This window comes from Amphiura filiformis, chromosome 3, assembly GCF_039555335.1.
Source record: "Amphiura filiformis chromosome 3, Afil_fr2py, whole genome shotgun sequence".
In the NCBI taxonomy this organism is placed as follows: domain Eukaryota; kingdom Metazoa; phylum Echinodermata; class Ophiuroidea; order Amphilepidida; family Amphiuridae; genus Amphiura; species Amphiura filiformis.
In genome coordinates this window covers 15,563,448-15,581,948 of record NC_092630.1, presented here as the reverse complement: position 1 = coordinate 15,581,948, position 18,501 = coordinate 15,563,448, and the positions used below count along the sequence as shown (strand labels likewise).

General features: G+C 35.6%; 1 protein-coding gene across 2 annotated transcripts in view; it reads right to left on the bottom strand.

Moving 5' to 3' along the window:
* Positions 1-16,877, bottom strand: part of LOC140148102 (focal adhesion kinase 1-like) — a 76,533-nt gene extending 59,656 nt beyond the window's left edge. For both annotated transcript variants that reach the window (XM_072169958.1, XM_072169959.1), the window contains exons 1-8: positions 16,744-16,877; positions 13,259-13,346; positions 11,226-11,368; positions 9,989-10,043; positions 8,278-8,418; positions 7,208-7,285; positions 5,913-6,017; positions 4,854-4,971 (exon numbers count right to left, since the gene is read on the bottom strand). In XM_072169958.1, the coding sequence (XP_072026059.1) occupies positions 4,854-4,971; positions 5,913-6,017; positions 7,208-7,285; positions 8,278-8,418; positions 9,989-10,043; positions 11,226-11,368; positions 13,259-13,303 (685 nt within the window). In that variant the 5' untranslated portion in view covers positions 13,304-13,346; positions 16,744-16,877. The remainder of the gene's footprint in view (positions 1-4,853; positions 4,972-5,912; positions 6,018-7,207; positions 7,286-8,277; positions 8,419-9,988; positions 10,044-11,225; positions 11,369-13,258; positions 13,347-16,743) is intronic.
* Positions 16,878-18,501: the final 1,624 nt, after the last annotated feature.

The window sequence follows — 18,501 nt, the reverse complement described above, 5'->3', positions numbered from 1 at the left end:
GGAAACTTATTATGTTACATGTATTCTAACCAGGGAGCCAACTGTTACGTCTGTCTTCTTTATCTCAGTGATTGTCACTGTGCAAAGAGGGCAACTAAACACTGCCCTCTATATGAGCTTTGCTCCAAGGCAGTCCAGGCAGCACAAACCAAAATTTAAAAGAAAATAAAACAACACCATTTGTTTGCACCATGCAAAAGCAGGCTGCCCAAATGCTTAACAAATTATAAACAATACAGCAAAATGCAGAGAACAAGTAAATATACCTTCAATAACTATAAGTTAAATTCTTTTTCTCTCTCTTTTTTTTCATTCAAAGCAACCAACTGCTACTCTTGAAATATGTGCCCTATTTTAAAAGTGGTAAACATATCCCAAGGATTGGATAATAGATTAAAACATTCCTGACAGAAAGTACTTAAGTAATATTAAAAGTTTACAAGACATAATTGGTGGGTGGGTGCATTTAATAATAAAAGCATCTCCATGCTACCCCAGCATGCTACATGCTATATACATGTATAACACAAAATGGAAGTTATTGAAGGTAATTTACTTGTTTTGTTTTCTTCTGATCAAGGTACTTACACTGGGTATATTGGAAGTAAGATTTGATGTCTCTAGGTACACCAGTGAAAGCTATGTTATAAGTAAATAGGTAAATAGACAGCAAAGAGATGACACGCAACTTAGTATTCAAGATATGACACACAACTTAGTATTCAAGATATGACACACTACTTAGTATTCACAAGATATATTTGACAAAAATAACCAATCATTATCTGTTCATTCAAACTTGAGTGCACTATAAATCTGACTATGTAAAATTCTACAAACTGAACACTTAGACACATTCAGTAAGAGTTGTTAGGTATTAAGTTCACTAATTTCTTGCATATTAAGTGCATGCGAGCTGCATCTACTAAAAAAATTAAATCGCAGGTTAATTTGCACATGTGACATTTGCGATGCACATCACAATCGTCTTATTTGAAATACATGCTCCTGTAAACGGGTATAAACAACAGAATTGCTTGCCTAAGTTTTTATACCAAAGATGAAATTGTGCAGTAGCAGTACATTTTTGCAATTTCACCACATGGTTAACAGCTTACACGTTAAACCTTATTGCTATATCCATGCTCTCTTTTATCACCACAGAAATCAAATAGATTTGTAAATTAACGAGCAATTATGAGCAAACATCATGTAACAATAACATATCACTTGCTTGCTAATTAGTAACAGATTTGTAGTTTCTTAAAGACAACATCCAGCCAATTTCTGATAAATGTTAAATATAAGACAGAAATTCAAGAATAGCTGAATCACAATGGTATTTACCACAATATACACAGTAAAAGCATGAGATTACAACTTTTAATGGTAATAATAATAATAATAATAATAATAAGATTGCGACGCCACCACAGCTTCTTCATTCAGCATAGTATTTACACTCCTCCAGTCACCTGACCACTCGGTGGGTGGTCAAGTGACAGCAGATCGTCATAGATTGCAGGCAGGTCATATCCGACATCCGTGTTGAGTGTGGTTCTTTGGGCCTTTAATCTCTAAGGCTTCTCTGATCTTTCGGTTCAAAAGTTATCCTCCCTGCCGATAACTTCTACATTGTCCAAACTGATGTCATGTTTGTGATTTAATGTATGTTCACCGACTGCTATCAGCGGGGCTGTGGCTCTAGTATGTTCCTTGAACCTAGTGGCGAGTGCTCTTGCCGTCTCACCAACATAAGTGTCTGTGCACTACGCTGAATGAAGATGCCGTGATGGTGTCGCAAGCTATGTCGCTGCTTAATACAGACTCTGAAAAGGTAATTTTTTAAGCTTATGCCAACATGACAAGAGGCCAATATCAGCCTACATGCTGCTAATTATAATAATAGCGACAAGGCACACATCCACTCAATTGGTAGCTTGATGTCCGTGTCAAAGATGTCTCAAGCTTGTGTGATAAGCAAGCTTATAAAAGACATGCAAACATGTTAGGTTCACCTATGAACAAACATAAATGATGCTAACACAATTCTCTAATATCACATATAAATTTCTTTTGCAAATACTGCACACACATAATCAATCAGCATGCTGCAATATTATATGCTGTTGCAGTGTGTGTATATATGAGAAGTAAGAAGTATATTTGTGACCTGCACAGTGGGGAAAGTTGAGCATAAAAATGATCACACATAGTAAACAGAGAGAAATACATCAAGAGATGTCTTCAATTGCAGACTACTTACTATTTGACACTAAGATTGGGCCTGTGTCGTCTGCTAACAAAAACAAGTGTTAACTTAATGTCAGCTTGTAGCTATAATAAACACATCCCCAAAAAGTAATTACCCCCTTGTTATGTGAGGCAATAACTCAAAATCTATGCAGCCAATTTTAAAACTGAAGTGCCAAAAAGAAGCGAAGCTTTGTTTTGCAAATTCTGATGCCTTATTTGTCTTAATAGCCCAAAATTTGTTGCCATGGTGACCCTTTGAATGAAAAAGATGCAGATTTAAAAGTTGCCCCTAAACTCATTATTGGAAATGTTGCTTTTGGTGCGTAAGTACATGTTTGTCACTGGTCACCACCGGTCATCCTTGACCAGTCATGTAGAGAATGTAATGGTAAACTGACTTGAGTATCTATCTTTTTAGTGCAACTTTTGATTCTGCATCTTTACATTCAAGGTATCACCATGGCTACAAATTTAGAGCTATCCAGGCAAATGAGGTATCAAAATATGTATAACTAGAATGAGTTTCTCTTTGCTATTTCAGTTTTAAAATAGGATGCACAGATTTTAAGTTATTGCTTTTGGGATGTGTTTACTAGAAAGGGAAGCAGAAGTACTTCTTAGCATTCTAACACATCCAAACTCACTCATCATGGGTTCCAAGACGTACTTCTTTCCCCATGTTTAAGTCAACCCCAGATATCCATCACACGGAACTCTACTGTCAGTGCTACAAGAATACCCACTATAGTTTGGTTCACCTCAAGCTTGATAGTGACATCAATATATACACTAAGCCAAAAAAGAAACTTATAATTTTTCACAAGGTCATATCTTAAAATCCTCTCCATAAAAATGAACAAAAATTGCACACAGGATTACTTCAATATTCTACTATAAACACTGGTCAGTAACCAAACAGTTGTCCAACTGACACAACAGCAAAATGCACTGACATGCAACACCTTCCTGGACCACATTCACAGCGCAACAGATTTCTTTGGCTGGGTTCCAATTATTCGCCTGTACATGAACAAAAATTACTCACAGGATTACTTCAATACTCTACTCTAAACACATGTCGGTAACCAAGCAGTTGTCCAACTGACACAACAGTAAAATGCACTGACACGGAACAGCTTCCGGGATCACATTCACAGGCGAATAATTGGAACCCAGCCAAAGAAATCTGTTGCGCTGTGAATTTGGTCCAGGAAGGTGTTGCATGTCAGTGCATTTTGCTGTTGTGTCAGTTGGACAACTGCATAGTTAGTGACATGTGTTTAGAGTAGAGTGTTGAGGCAATCCTGTGTGCAATTTTGGTTAATTTTGATAGACAGGATTTTAAGATATGACCTTGTGAAAAATTATAAGTTTCTTTTTTGGCTTAGTGTATTTTGCAGGGGAGTACCAGTGTAGCATCAATGCAGTACCACTGCTGGTACTGTCTGTGCAGTAGCAGCATTGGTACTTTGTAGGTGTGTACTAGTAAGGTACTTCGTCAATGGTGTGCCTGTCCAGGCGGCTGCAATAGGAATCTTGTTTGGTAGTTTTTTTTGTTTGGCACAAAATAGAAGCAAATTATTTGGTTTTTGTTCATACCTATTTCGATAAAGTCCAGCCTTGCAGTTGTATACAGTTAGACAATTTGGTGTACAATTGGCACTGGTACTGTACTATATTTTACACCTATGTACAGCATTAATGAGTCTTAATTACTGAAACATATATACTCCATTGCTACTGTGCCATGGACTTCCAGTCTTTTTAAACCTATGATGAGCAAGTCTGGATGTGATAACTATGTATTCTAAAATTTTGATAGTGGTCCTTTGATCGATTTTTATTGCTTTTAAAAGCCAGAAAGTTTGACTTGACAGATTGCTCTAAATTTGTTTTCAAGGCAAATCAATAAAATTAATTGTGAATAGACCACTTGGGCGTGTCAAACATACAACAAATATTGGCAAATCCTTAGGCAATTCAAAAATAAACCATAGGTATTATTTTCAAAATAATTATGTCATGTACAAGAATGGATTAATACTGTGTACAAATCAAAGAGATTAGACCCAGAGAGACCCAACTCAGAATTGCATTATGCGAAACACCCACCATCTTGGTTTGTCACACATGGAGACCAAAATATTGTACATCCTGTATTTAATGTCAAAGCTCGAAAACGATAATTTGCGCATTAAATATTCAGTGCTACAAGGGTAGTGCATGTAGTCTTTAGAGCACATTGTTGTCAGAAAGAATCAGATGCTGATCGCAAACAAGCAAGCACTTTCAATTGCCTTTCCCGGACGCTAGGCGACTAACTCGGAGGTACCATGAGCGCAAGGTGGAGTTAGTTCTCCTTGGCTCAAATTTCTTTGGCACAAATAGTAATATCATCCCACAAGTGTACTGAATTTGAGCTGTGATGGACACACCAATTTAATGTATCAATATAACAAGCCTGTAAAAGTAGTAACAACAACAGTTAGTTCAGTGTTTGATGTCCAACCATGTTCAAAGCCATTTGTTTCTGACCTGTAGAAAAAGAACAGATATTACTTAGGTCAGACTGAGGAGTGGAATATAAATAGGCTTACCTTGTTGGGGTCGAACAATAAGAGATTGTTCTGTTTTGAGCACCATTCTACAATAACCATCTATCAAGTTAGCCATGTCTTCTGCTATGTTTGGTGATGGTGTCGTTACAAACACAGCCTGTGACAAACAAACAAAAACAAACACTTTTGTGAAGATTATATACTCACCAAGGTGACTGAGTACAAAACAGAATCACCCATTTGCATGTTTTTATACCATTGCTCACTTGAATTGATCGGGGTGGCAGTTAAGATTTACTAAATTTTGACATTGTTTAGCACATATAACACAAAATGTTTACAATATATGTAGAATGTTATGAAACAAGATTTCTTCATTCTAAAATTGCTGGACTCTATTTGAAGGACTGTTTTCTATGAAACGTAAGCATGCGAAGCAATATCAAATTGTGTACAATTGTGTATGAGCAACATAGCGACTGGTTGGTCCAGTGGTTCTTGCTTAGAATGCAAGAGGTCCCTTGATTGAATCCAGACAAAAGCCGTTTTTATGTTGTTTTCATGTAGAAGTAATAAAGTGTACATATTGGAATATATTCTGTGCCCTTTTTTCCTGTATAGGTGTAAGTAAGAGCCATAGGTGTGACTAAGGCTGCCGACATCAATACAATACTTACACCTCAAATAAGCACACATTACAGCAATTGCAAAATGTGGTGTGATCAAGCAAAATCAGTCTACAGTCGGATATATTCAAGTTCAGTTTCTTATAGGACTGTAAAAAGCATTTGCTAAGCTACATGTACATTTGGCAGAAAAGTCCATTTAAATTGGACAACTAATTAACAAGATATGACCAGTTTAAGATTTTCCAAAACAATAGGAAACAAAAGAACACATTTCCTTTGTTTGGCTATATCTCGAAATCAATATTTTGCTTGATTACATCACATAATATCATTGCCAGTCTGGCAAAACCTGTAACTCCCAATAGCTGCTATGTGTAAAATATGTACAATATATTGTATTGTACATATTTATTTAACACATAGCAGCTTTTAAAGTTAAACTCCTAAAGCTGGCCAGCAACACACTTACCTCATTACCACCATTTATTTTGAGTTGTAAGAGACCTTTCTTTTCATTGTCTGTGCTTAATGACTGCACCGATTGAACCTGTGTAAAATCTGCCATTTTCGTTGGCTGAAAATAAGGAGGAGAATGTTGGATTAAATTTTGTCAAAAACATGTCAATTTACAGGACACCCAGTCAAACCTGTCATCATTTGGGTTTCAAATGGCAAGACGTGCCTTGTATTCCTGAAATAGAGTAAACCAAGGGATGATATCAAGACTTGAACAATAGCAACAGGCGGAACCGCCCGAACTGCCGATTGAGTTTTGATTTCAATTTCCAAGGAATCTGAGTACTAATATACTATAGACCACTTGACATCATTGTTTATCAACAAAGATGAGGGACTGGTCTATCGATATGCTTGAACAAACTGCTACAGTGTTCAATGGCTTTCTTGTACTATATGAAATGTGGTGGGCGATTTTAAATGCACGTGCCCTGAGCAAACTGTTATGCATACACACACTGCAGGGCAAAGAACAATGGAAATTACCACAATTCGTGTGCATACTGCCGGGCAATGACGTCACATGTCAAGTGGTCTATAGGATAAGCAACTTGTTTGTGCAAATGAAATCAGCCACCTATCTCTCCCACATACAACGGGCAGAGGATGCTAAACTTGGATCAAGTCTCAGTATAGTGTAGTGAAATTGCATTACAATCCTAATCTGAAATCAAAGATCTAGAAACAAGTATGATCCAACCTTGTAACTGTCAATCAAACAAAATTGTGAGCAAGTCGCTTTCACTAGTGTTGAAGCAATAACCAAGTATTGTCGTCTGCACAAATATGTAAATTATAGGCTAAAAACTCCCCAAATGCCATGGAAGTGACTTCACTTTTTAAAAAGAGATTTAAAATGAGTGCAAAGGCCCTGGTACCCCTTACCGAATACTCTTGATGTGTATAGGCCATATCTTGCAATCACACTTAAAACTCCATTTTGTGGTATAATTAGACATGAAGATCCACAGGTTGAACAGCTGTTACTTCACATGACTCTCATGTACACAGAGAGCTCATATTAATAGAGGTAATTTCATCGACAAAATCTGAGATTTCTTCTCTTCTGTTTTTTCTTGTTATTATGCAAGTGGAAAACACATTTCTATGTTACAGATTGCAAGTACAACTCAAGTAAGTAATTCTTGTGTAGGTATGTTAAATTGTAAAAAAAGCATTTTTGAAAAACAACTTCTAAAGACCGGCACCTAAGTCTGTGGTCCCCTTCTGCTCTGCTTAGATACTTACTTTAGCAGCTTTGTCAGTTAGACAACTGATCCCATCATCAGGACCAATAACTAACTCTACAGATATACTCCAACCAGTCTGAAATGAAACAAAGTGAAATTAATTATGTCATATGGGATTTGCAAATTGCACATCTTAATATTATTATTTACATATTGTTATCTTATCATATTTAACACCTTGATACCAGTACCAGTATGTACTGTGTACCAGTATTGGGTAATACTTACATCAATGCAATAAAATTTACTCTTACAGTGAGTTGGAGTCTTCAGGTCAAATTTGTTCAGTTTTCATTATTTTGCTTATATTGAATACAGTTTATTTCTGCATTGATCTTATAGGAATTGAGTCAACAAAGCCACTGGTCACATTTATATTTCCATATATTACAGTTGATGAGTTGGAACAAATAACAGTCAAAACAAAAGTGTTTGCTATTTCCCCTCTCCCAATGAAAATCATGCACATGGGGGTAAAATAAAACCTATTACAATGAGCCTTGGGATCTCACTTATGGAACCCATACCTTTCCCTATGAGTGTTAACTGATAAGGCTTTCCATTCATGCATTCAACTGTTTTTATTTTTTTTCTTGTATTTCCAGATTTACCCACTAAGAAACCAGACTATTACATCCTTGAAAGCCAGGTTAAATACTTCCCATTAAATTGAATTGTTTTCTAACAAAACACTGACAATTTTCTGATGAAAAATCCCCACCCTCCCCATCCCTTATAAACACCAATCTGATGTTAACCCTAATGCCCCAAGGGCTTTTTACCGATCGGAAGGGAAAGAAGGAATAAAGAGAGAAAGTTGTTTGCTCTGGGTGGGATTCGAACCCCAGACCCATCGCATGCCCAGACCTAGGTCGCCGTCCGGTAGCCATAGGTCTTTCGCTGGCACGGCCAATGAAAGCGTACCTTAAGAGAACTTACAATATGCAATGATACCAATTTGTATTATGTACGGCTATGGACCGATTTCCAGGCGAGGATTTCAGAGGACGACTCCAAAATGGTTACTACAATTTTCCCAAGATTTAAGTTACAGAAAGAGCTCCTTACCCCAAGTGCACATTTGAATTTCTCATGATCAAATCTATTTATTGTCATGAGGACATCAAAGAACTTAAAGACACACTGTTCCTCGTTCAGGTTGGCAAACTGTTTGAAGTACTGGAGGATCAGCTTGCGCAGATTCTTTGGCTGTAAAAAAGGTACACAAAACATATCATCATTATATCAAATCCAATATTTTAAGGGAGCACGGTGGACTAGTGGAAAGGGCTTTGACTCATCATCAGAAGGTTGCGGGTTCGAGCCCCGGGGACGCCATCGTGTTGTGCCCTTGAGTAAGGCACTTTATCTCGATTGCTCCTCTCCACTCAGCTGTATAAATGGGTACCGGTATTCTTAAATGCTGGGAAGGTAACAAGACTCGCTGTGGAGGAGGTGCAGCGATCTCCCTATAGCAACATTACATGGAGGAATTGGCCCAATTGCCAATGAAAGAGAGATGGGCACTCCGATCACTGTTTATATACAGGATTGCCTCCTTTACCTTTTACCTTAACTTTTATTATTTTGCACATTTATAACATCTACTAATAATATAGCTATGTGACTTTACAATACTGCTAGTACCTGGTACTACAAGTTAAACAAGTATCTTTCCCAGTGTTCTTATCAACAATAAAAGTTCAATTTTGGTTTACCTCAAGTAAGGCAGTGACGTAGGTGTGTATTTCGCTGCTCACAGTACTTGTATCAAATTGTACGCATAAGGTTAATCATGCAGAGCATACACTCGGGTGTGAAACAAGCTTTCTGTCTCAATCAGAGGAGCTGTTTATATTTTTGTTATCAAAAAAACTGTTAGATACTGTACATCTGTGTAATTTTTTATTTCCTTTAATATTTCTGTTTGTTTCTATTCAGTCTTGGCTGTAATTTGTAAAGTTGCTTAGACCTATTAGAGAGATTAAGCTTGGTATAAATTGTGTATGTATGTATGCGACGACTATGCGTACATGTACTTGTAAGGGCAGCTTGTTGGAACACTTGTGGCGAAACCGCAAGTACGCATTGACGTCAGTAATGAACTTGAAGTGAAACCAAAGTATAGGTTTTGTGATAGTTTAATAATACGATCATTTTAACCAGTACTGAATACTAAGTATTTCCAGTACTGAAACTTGCACAACATGCCAGTTCAGTTTCAAGTGACACTACGTATACATTCCCTTCCCATTTGTTTGGATTTATTAGGTACATAATAAGGGAGGCTCAATAGAAACTGGAGTTAGGAAGAGATGGCACCACCATGATTATGGCCTACCGGCTTTACTTGCAAGGTAGTTACATTTCCCGGTGACATTTCATGATACAAGGAGAAGGAAAGTACAGGGTGGTTAAAATCAAATGTTATATATGTCAATTTCAACTACAGTAAAGTATTTCTTGGCCAAACTGGAACATGCGTGTTGCGTCCATGTAGCGTACTAAGCGTGTATGCAATGTAAGGCACATGTATACTTTCTTCTGTACCTCGCTCTATTCGTGTTGTGTTTATCGTGGAGCCACTTAATTTGACTGTAGTTTAAATGGTTTCTGACATCAAGTCCAGAATCACATGTTAGTTTCAGTACTATAACCAAAACAACCCAAACCAATTCAATGTGTAATTACTGGTCTGATCTTTTTAAATCCAACTAGAAATTTTTATCAAACAGGAAAAATCGTTTATTCTAAATGCACTTTCAAAAGAATCACCTACCTTTGTATTGTCTATTACTGACTTGGGTATAAACCTCTTCAAACCTATCTCTTTCCTGTACAAAAGAACAAAAAATAAAATATCAAAACGATGGTGCACTATTTGAAGGAAATCCAATACATACTGGCCATGCAGCTTTTAGCATGTACCACACTGTATTATGCATGTATGTACTATCTTCTCCTGCCTATATGGATAGCAATTTAACCAATCAAGGATTCCACATATGAATAATATCACCTTATGACCTACACGATGAACCAAAATAATCTCATCTTCAGTGGCAAAGTTCAATAACCTTTATTCAGCAATCATAAATCATAAGTTGACCTGAAGTTATGGGGCATGAGTTTTGTACCTAACACACTCAAATGTCAGTTTATGCATGCAGATGCAAGGTCTTAGGCAGGAGTTGAAGGTTTGGGTGTGTAAATTCAAAAACCTGGGTGTGAAAATTAATGATATTTGCACATAGTATAGGCTATGTGGGCAAAAGTGGGTGTGTATTTACAAATGTAGGTGTGTAAAACTCTCCCTACACGGCTTGCTGCATAAGCCCTTGTGCAGAAGCCTATTGGGGTTCAAGAACTATGTATTGACAGATGAGAATATTGACTGCTCAGTGCCAGAAGTGGGCAAGTGCAATAGCTGCACTGTGAACATTTGGCAATTAGGCCTATATTGTACTCATCTACAGATAGCAGCTACACATGGCAGCTATTGCACTTACCCACTTCTGGCACTTAGCAGTCGATATTTGAGATCTGATTGCCAATGGAATCAAGGCTAAAAAGCTATATTCCTGGAAGTAGGAAGTCCCACGCATGGACACGCAATGAACCTTTGTTGGTGGTGCTTCATACATTTTTGTCTGACTCATTTGTAGACTCAATACATAGTTACGTGCAGTGTTCTCACAAAGGATGTTAGGCAAATTTGACCATTTATTGAGGGTTTTTTTGGCTAAAGGAATTTCAAATGGAGTCACTCATTCAGGTAGCCCCATTTGAAATTCTCACTCCTTGTGTGTAAAATTAAGGACATGTCTTCCATAAAGGTGCATCTGAAATAGCCCTATGAGATTGTTCCCATCAAAATTTCATCACCAAAGAACTTTGATTTGGTCGGAGACACAAAATGATATACCCATTTGACGTAGCTTTAAATGCCTAAAATTAACCCACAATGGCCTGGATGGATGGGTGTCACTATTTTACACTTTACTTCACATACTTACTCTAAGTAGTCAAAGTTAGCCTTCTTATCCAGAGCAATTTGTGGCATATCTTTAAAGAATCTCCTCATCTCCAGACACCCTAATTGAAGAGCTAGGTCCTGCTCTACGGTCTCTGCTACTTCATTCATGTAATCATTTCGCACCTACAAGGGAAAAAAGAAAACCAAGAAAAAGTTGAAAGAATATTGTCACTTCATATATAAAAGGCCTACTTTACTAAGCAAGATTTGTATTTTGTATTGGTATTCCATGCCATATTTAACTAAAGTTGAGCTTACTCCCGATTCGAGAAAAATTTAGCACTAATTTTTGGGAATTAAAAAAATATTATCCTGTTTTGCTGAATGAAACATACATGTAGCTAAATCATAATCCTTTAGTTAGTACTAACTTGAAATAAAAGTTAAATTTTAATATTTTTACAATTTGAGGAAAAATGGGCCAAAAAGACACAATTGTGCATGTTTTCTTACAATTATAATTTATAGTCACAAAAGTCTAAGATTGGGCATGATTCTAAGCATTCAAAATCATGGGTATAGGTTAACAGTTTGGTATAGGCTAAGAGGTTGGTCATTTATTTAATATTTTATGCTATATTTGATAACTGGTTATGAAAAAGATTAGAAAATGTTATTTTGTCAAAGATTAGAATGCATAACTTGAAATTAATCTTGTACACGTCTTTGTGCTAAATTGTCAGAGCATGTGAAAACCACCCTAAAAACAAATGTTTTCAGCCCTTATTTCCAAAATTTTATGTTCAAACATTTTATATCCAAAATTTTATGTTCAAATTAGACTGAAATTGTTCGTTAGAACTAACTAACTAAAGGATTAGGATTTAGCATGTTTCACTTGTCAAAACAGGATAATATTTTTTTAATCTCAAGAAATTAGTGCTGTATTTTTTTGGAATCGGGAGAGGTGCAGCCTATTGACAGCTTACAGAGATGTAACAGATCAATATCAATCTGGATGCAATTATTATTATATATTGATTTTTGCATATATCCACATATGTATGGCCCCAAATCCGGATTTCCAGCAATATCCGGAAATTTACATCTCAGATTGGCAGATTTCGGTGGAGGGGCAGATTTTTTTTAAAGAACTTTTTGAAAAAGTGGACCTCTTTGAGGGTGACACACAGAATGTGTTATGGGATGGTTTTTGAGGATTTTATGACAATTTTGAGTGATCTTCGGCCAATGTTGGTGCTTTGGGGCAATGTTTTAGGTTTTGGGGTATTTAAGGGGACTTTTTGGACCTTGTTGGATTAGGGCACCCACCCTCCTCTGCCAATGTGTGTTGGTAAACATATTTGTAAATAATCAAAATTTATCTTCCATTTCCCCCCTTAAACAGTTGATATATAATCCTGGTGTAGTTTACTTTCAACATTACCGCATAAATGCTGTTTATATTTAATATATCATTTACTAAAATATAACCAGGAAATATAAAGTAAACAAATTTGTGTGCAGTCTCAAAAGTTTCACGGGTCAAATGATAAATTGGAAATAGAGAAAGTATTTTCCTAATTGTTCAGAATTCAAGGTACGTGATGCATGGTGATCATTGAACACGTAGAAGAGGTGCTTGCATTGATGACAACTGGGTCAACCATCTTGTTGTCATATATTCTGACGATCGGCTAACATGGTTGTTTATCACTTGTGCATTCAAGCGTGTACACTCGATGCAAAGCATATAACTCTGAACAATAAAGAAACAATCCTATCTTCAAATGTGACACGATCTGGTCCATGGAGGCCAATGGCGATAAATTGGAAATAAGATAAAAGCAAAAATATGGTGCAAAAACAATAAAATACATAAGAAAATGGACATCATAAAACTTTAGAACCAAGTATTCTAGACCTTGGTGTTTTCAGTATATGATAGACTAATGTTTCTATAAGGTAGTAATTATATTTACTAAAAATGCCTCCTTTGGCCTCCGTGGACCAGATCATGTCACACATAGTTAAATACAACTGCATGTATTTATAATTAAGAAATGCATGTACCTGATCATAGAAATAGAAGAATGTGGCCTTGTCCTTTTCCAGCATTTCATGGTAGTCCTTTGGCAGGTAGCGTACTCGAAGCTCATATCTGTGCAAACAAGTAACACATTTTACAGTAAAACAAGTTCATTTAATTGATTAAGTGTAATCACATTGCAACTGTGTTATTGTTTAATAATTTTTGGTATACTTCACTTCTTCACAAACTTAACTGTCAATTGTGTACATCACATTTGCTGTGTATTTTTGTAAACATCAATAAAATCCAAATGAGGAAAGAGGCTTACGCATTGTACAGTGGCACACATAAACATTCAAACATTACAAACTAACATACAAGATAATGTTGCTTATAATCACAATTCTACATGAATGATATTCACAATCAGTGGTAAATGTTTAAAAATATCTGCATCATACAAATTATACCAAGAGCTATATTCTTCTTCATCAAGAGCTCATGCTCACAAATATATAGGGCATGATATATATGACCTAATTACTGTCAAATTGTGTCATCTTTTTGTTATCATATGCACAGATGATTTAAGCTGTTATTATTCCAGATTCCATAAAAGGAATATATGACCTCATTAACAACAAAGTTGGTCATCAAATTATTTTGTTTTGACATAACTCAAGTTTACTGTTACAGTACACCATTAGTAGCCTAGCAGGTTAAAACAACACAAGTAAACACAAACAAGGTCACTGCTTCTTTTGTCTACCACTCACATGACCACAGTGTATAAGTGTATCCACAACTAAACCAAACACAATAAAAACACGATACGGTAAAACTTTTTGCATGATTAATTTTTTACGCTTTCAAGATTTCTAAAAAGGTTTCTCTCCTATAACATTTGCAGAAATGAGAAATGAGCATCTTGACTTTCTACAAAAGCCCTCTGAAAATTACCGATTTTGAGTTTTTAATTTTAATTTCATTAAAATTTAATAATTAAAACAAAAATAAGATAAGATCACGTTCCTGATACTGAATCAGCACAAATTTCCCACATACACTGTGCTTACAAACGTAATGAAAGATTTAATTTGATAGAACTCGTAGATTCCTGCCATTTCATATTGGTTAGCCAATTACACGTACTATTGATTATTTTTATTATTTTAAGTGTCAGTTTTAAAAGGCTATTGCACTCTGTCATGTGAAATAGTCACTTTTCATTGCACCTCCGCGAAGCTACCATGGCAATACTCATACTGTCAAACATGAGTTATATGTTGCTGGGCGGTGATGACCACCTCGACTCGCCAATGATAGGTTTGGGTGCTGCTTCTAAAATAAATAGTTTATATAGTTTTTTAATTTACTTTTTTTTCTTGGTAATTTATCAAATTAAGAAATAAAAGGAATTTTATTAAAACAAGTATTAATTATTCGTTCAACAGAAAGAATATTTTCATTCAGGGAAGTATGATGAACTGTTCTGAACATTCAACTCGGCAAAACCTTGTCCATATTTCACCTCATGAAAATATTCTTAACATTGTACTCATAAACATTAAACATTTATGTACCCACCATAGATATACAGGAAGATATAAAGTGATCAAACCTATTTTAATAGTCTCTTTCTTTTACAAACTGTGTTTCTATTAGAGTACATGTAACTTCATCCAATTTTGCTACATCTACAAAAAACTGTACAGTAGCCAATAAAAGGCCAATAGAAACTGATGGCCATCACTGTTATTTTTTGCCTACTTAACACCATTATTTCTCTGGCAAATATCCTCTACAATGTATGAAAAAGCCGGGCAATAAACACTTTTATAACTGACATAACAATGTACCTATAACTTGTGTGAATGCACAATCAATGGCAAAAATTAAGTTTCTCCTGTAATTATAAAATAGCATCACAGTATTAAAAGGGCATTTCGTGATCCACAGCATCATCCCCACTTTGCTCCAAAAGGGTTGAGATTTTTATACTACTGGACACCTTTGGCTACAAAATGTGTATGTACAAAAAATTTTCTTACAGATTAATTAATTTAGCATAAATATCGTAAAATTTGAATTATGTTCTGTGACACCAGAACGAAATTACAACACTTTGTCTATGGAGCAGTGTAACACATAATCGTGCACAACTCGCAAACGCAAAACCGGAATTAAGGCAGCTGTGTACATGTACTCTCAGACATGCATGTAGTAAAAGTGCCATAACTTTGTAATTATTCACACAAGACATATAAAAGTATACATTTTTATAAAGGCAATACATCAATGAATCTTAATATAAATACAGATTTGGTGTAAAAACAACAATTATGAAGAAAATCACAAAAAATGAATTTTTGGCAATTTTTGTTCGGTACATCATAACAAAAAACACTCTTTCCAAAAATTTTTGTTTTGTTTTTTTCTTAATCTTGAGACACCATTCCAAAAAAGGTTTTTTTAGTTTTTTGATATTGGCCTTATTTTTTGAGATATTGACCATATAAGGCATCAAAATGAACTTTTTAAAATTCACAAACGCCTATTTGCACAAAATGATGCCTAAAATCGGGAATAGACCAAAATATAAAAAAATGAGAAAACTGTTTCTTTAGTCGATCATGCTTTTTTATGATGAGCATAATTGCTTACCTATAGATACTGTATTTATTGAGTTATCGTGTACCTAAATCGTCATTTTACCGAGAAAATGAACATTGAAATAAAGGCCGTTGAAGTTTAAAGTGGTCACATTTTGCACTTTGATCGAAGCTCACAGGAGAATGCGGCAGTTCTCGTTTTCTACCTTACATTTCGTGAACATCAGGTAAATCCACAGCCCCTTGAGAAGTTTGGGCGAAATCTATTCATATCTTGATGCTTAAATCGGGGGAAAGAACTTGAAAAAATTCACATTTTATCAGCTAAAACGGAGCCATTTGACCGCTAGGTTTTTTATGAAATCAGTGCTTCCGTGGCGCTTCCATAAGATGCGCCACGCATACAGATAAGCGTTGCGTATGTGTAGCGTATCTGTGCGTTAACATATTGCGCGTCTACAAACGCGATGCGTTGTTATTGCGCAGATACCCGATGGTACAACAAAGATTTTCTTTCCTTTTAAATTGCGGAAACGAGTGAAATAGTGAAATAAAATCCATAAAATAGAGCAGTTGGAGTTTGGATTTTCTTTCCTTGTATTTATAAAAAACATAACAAAGTAAATACATTTCAAAAAAGCTCAATTTCGCGAAAGAAACAATGTCTAGAGTACACAGCCGCGTTAACAGAAATTTTGGGAATAAGATTTTTTTTGAATGTCTACTGAAAATGTCATATTAAAAACAGGATGCTAGGATCACAAAATACTCAACACCTTCATCAGGGCTATTTTCCCATACATTTGCTTCTCCGCTGGAAAAATAGCGTTAGATTAATATAACACGCTGTATCACTAGATTTGCTGTACTGCTGAAGACTACAGTTTAACAGAACTTTGTCTGATTCCACTTACTTCCATTCAATGGCAGGATGTAGCTTTTCATATTTGCCCTTGACTTGGCCTACTGTAAGATCCCGATGTAACCAGTGACTCTCTTCTGACAGTGTGTGCTGTAATCGTATGGCAAAGCAACTCTCAAAAACACGCTCTCCTCTGGCTAGCTTACCAACCACTGCATGGATGACACTCTGTATTCAAAGTCAAAATTAAGGAAATATTGTGGTTATGATGTAACCCTACCGGAATGGTACAGTATAACAATTGAATCGGCAGCTATGTTAGAGGACAGTTATAAGATGTCAGAGGGACAGGTCTCTAGTTATTCGAAACTTTGACTTGACCTTGACTTGGCCTATAGTAAGATCACGATGTAACCAGTGACTCTCTTCAGACAGTGTGTGTTGTAATCGTATGGCAAAGCAACTCTCAAAAACACGCTCTCCTCTGGCTAGCTTACCAACCACTGCATGGATGACACTCTGTGTTCAAAGTCAAAATTAAGGAAAAGTTGTGGTTATGATGTAAGCCCAACCGGAATGGTATACATTTGTGACACGACCTGGTCCATGGGGGCCAAAGGAGGCATTTTTGAAAATTGAGTGTAATTATTACACTATACAATAGGCTACCATTTACTGAAAACACTAAAGGTCTAGCATTGTACTAGGTTCTAAAATTATGAAGTTTTATGATGTCTATTTTCTTGTATGTTTTTGTTTTTACTCCATATTTTTACCTTCATCTCAGTTTGAAATTTGCCGCCTTTGGCCCCCATGGACCAGATTGTGTCACATTTGTAACGATTGAATCTGCAGCTATGTTAGAGGACACTTTATAAGATGTCAGAGGGACAGGTCAGTAGTTCATTCAAAAAATTTGAAAATGAGAGGTTTAAAAAATTGTGTTTTCCAAAAATTAGAATGCATAACTTGCAATTGGTCGTTGTACAAGGCTTTAGGGTTGATTGTCCCAGCATATGGAAAAAGTCCTAAAAATGCATGCTTTTGGCCCTTATTTCTCAAAATTGACCAAATATTAAAGTTTATTTCTCAAAATTGACCAAATATTAAAATTTGACTTTCATTGTCAGTTACTTAGAACTAACTAAAGGATTAGCATTTAGCTCATTTGGCAAAACAGGATAATATTTTTTTAATTCCAAAAAATTAGTGCTGTATTTTTTTTTTTTTTTGGAATAGGGAGTCTGGGTCTGAACATGCATGCTGAACTTGACCACAACATTTGATATTGTAACCTACTTCTTTTCCAATCTTAGACCAACATTTTACACATACAGTGCACAGACAATATTATCTTTCAGCCACTCTCTGAATGCAAAGTCAATTTTGAGTTTCCCATCAAATATTTCAGAAAACAAGATAACTTTTTAATTCTAATTTGTAAAAAATTGTAATAATGAATTTCTAAATCTTCATTATCTTATACATTCAAAGCAGTCCTCTATATGTCAATTAACCTAATAATAAAGAGTTTTTTGCTCATTTTTTTAAGTTGAAAAATCATGTGCATTTAAAATTTGAGCGTGAATTTTGAATGCGGGCAGTGTACATGTAGTTACCACTTCTTATAAACCTTAAAATGTAGAATTCCCAACATTTCCAAGTTGATATCTGCAGATATGTATACACATATCTGTAAGAGATTATACAAACAGTAAATCCATCCAGCTCTTAATAATTAACATTTAATGTTAACATACAATGTACTGTGTATCCAAAACATTGATCACTATTATAATTACCTTGATAT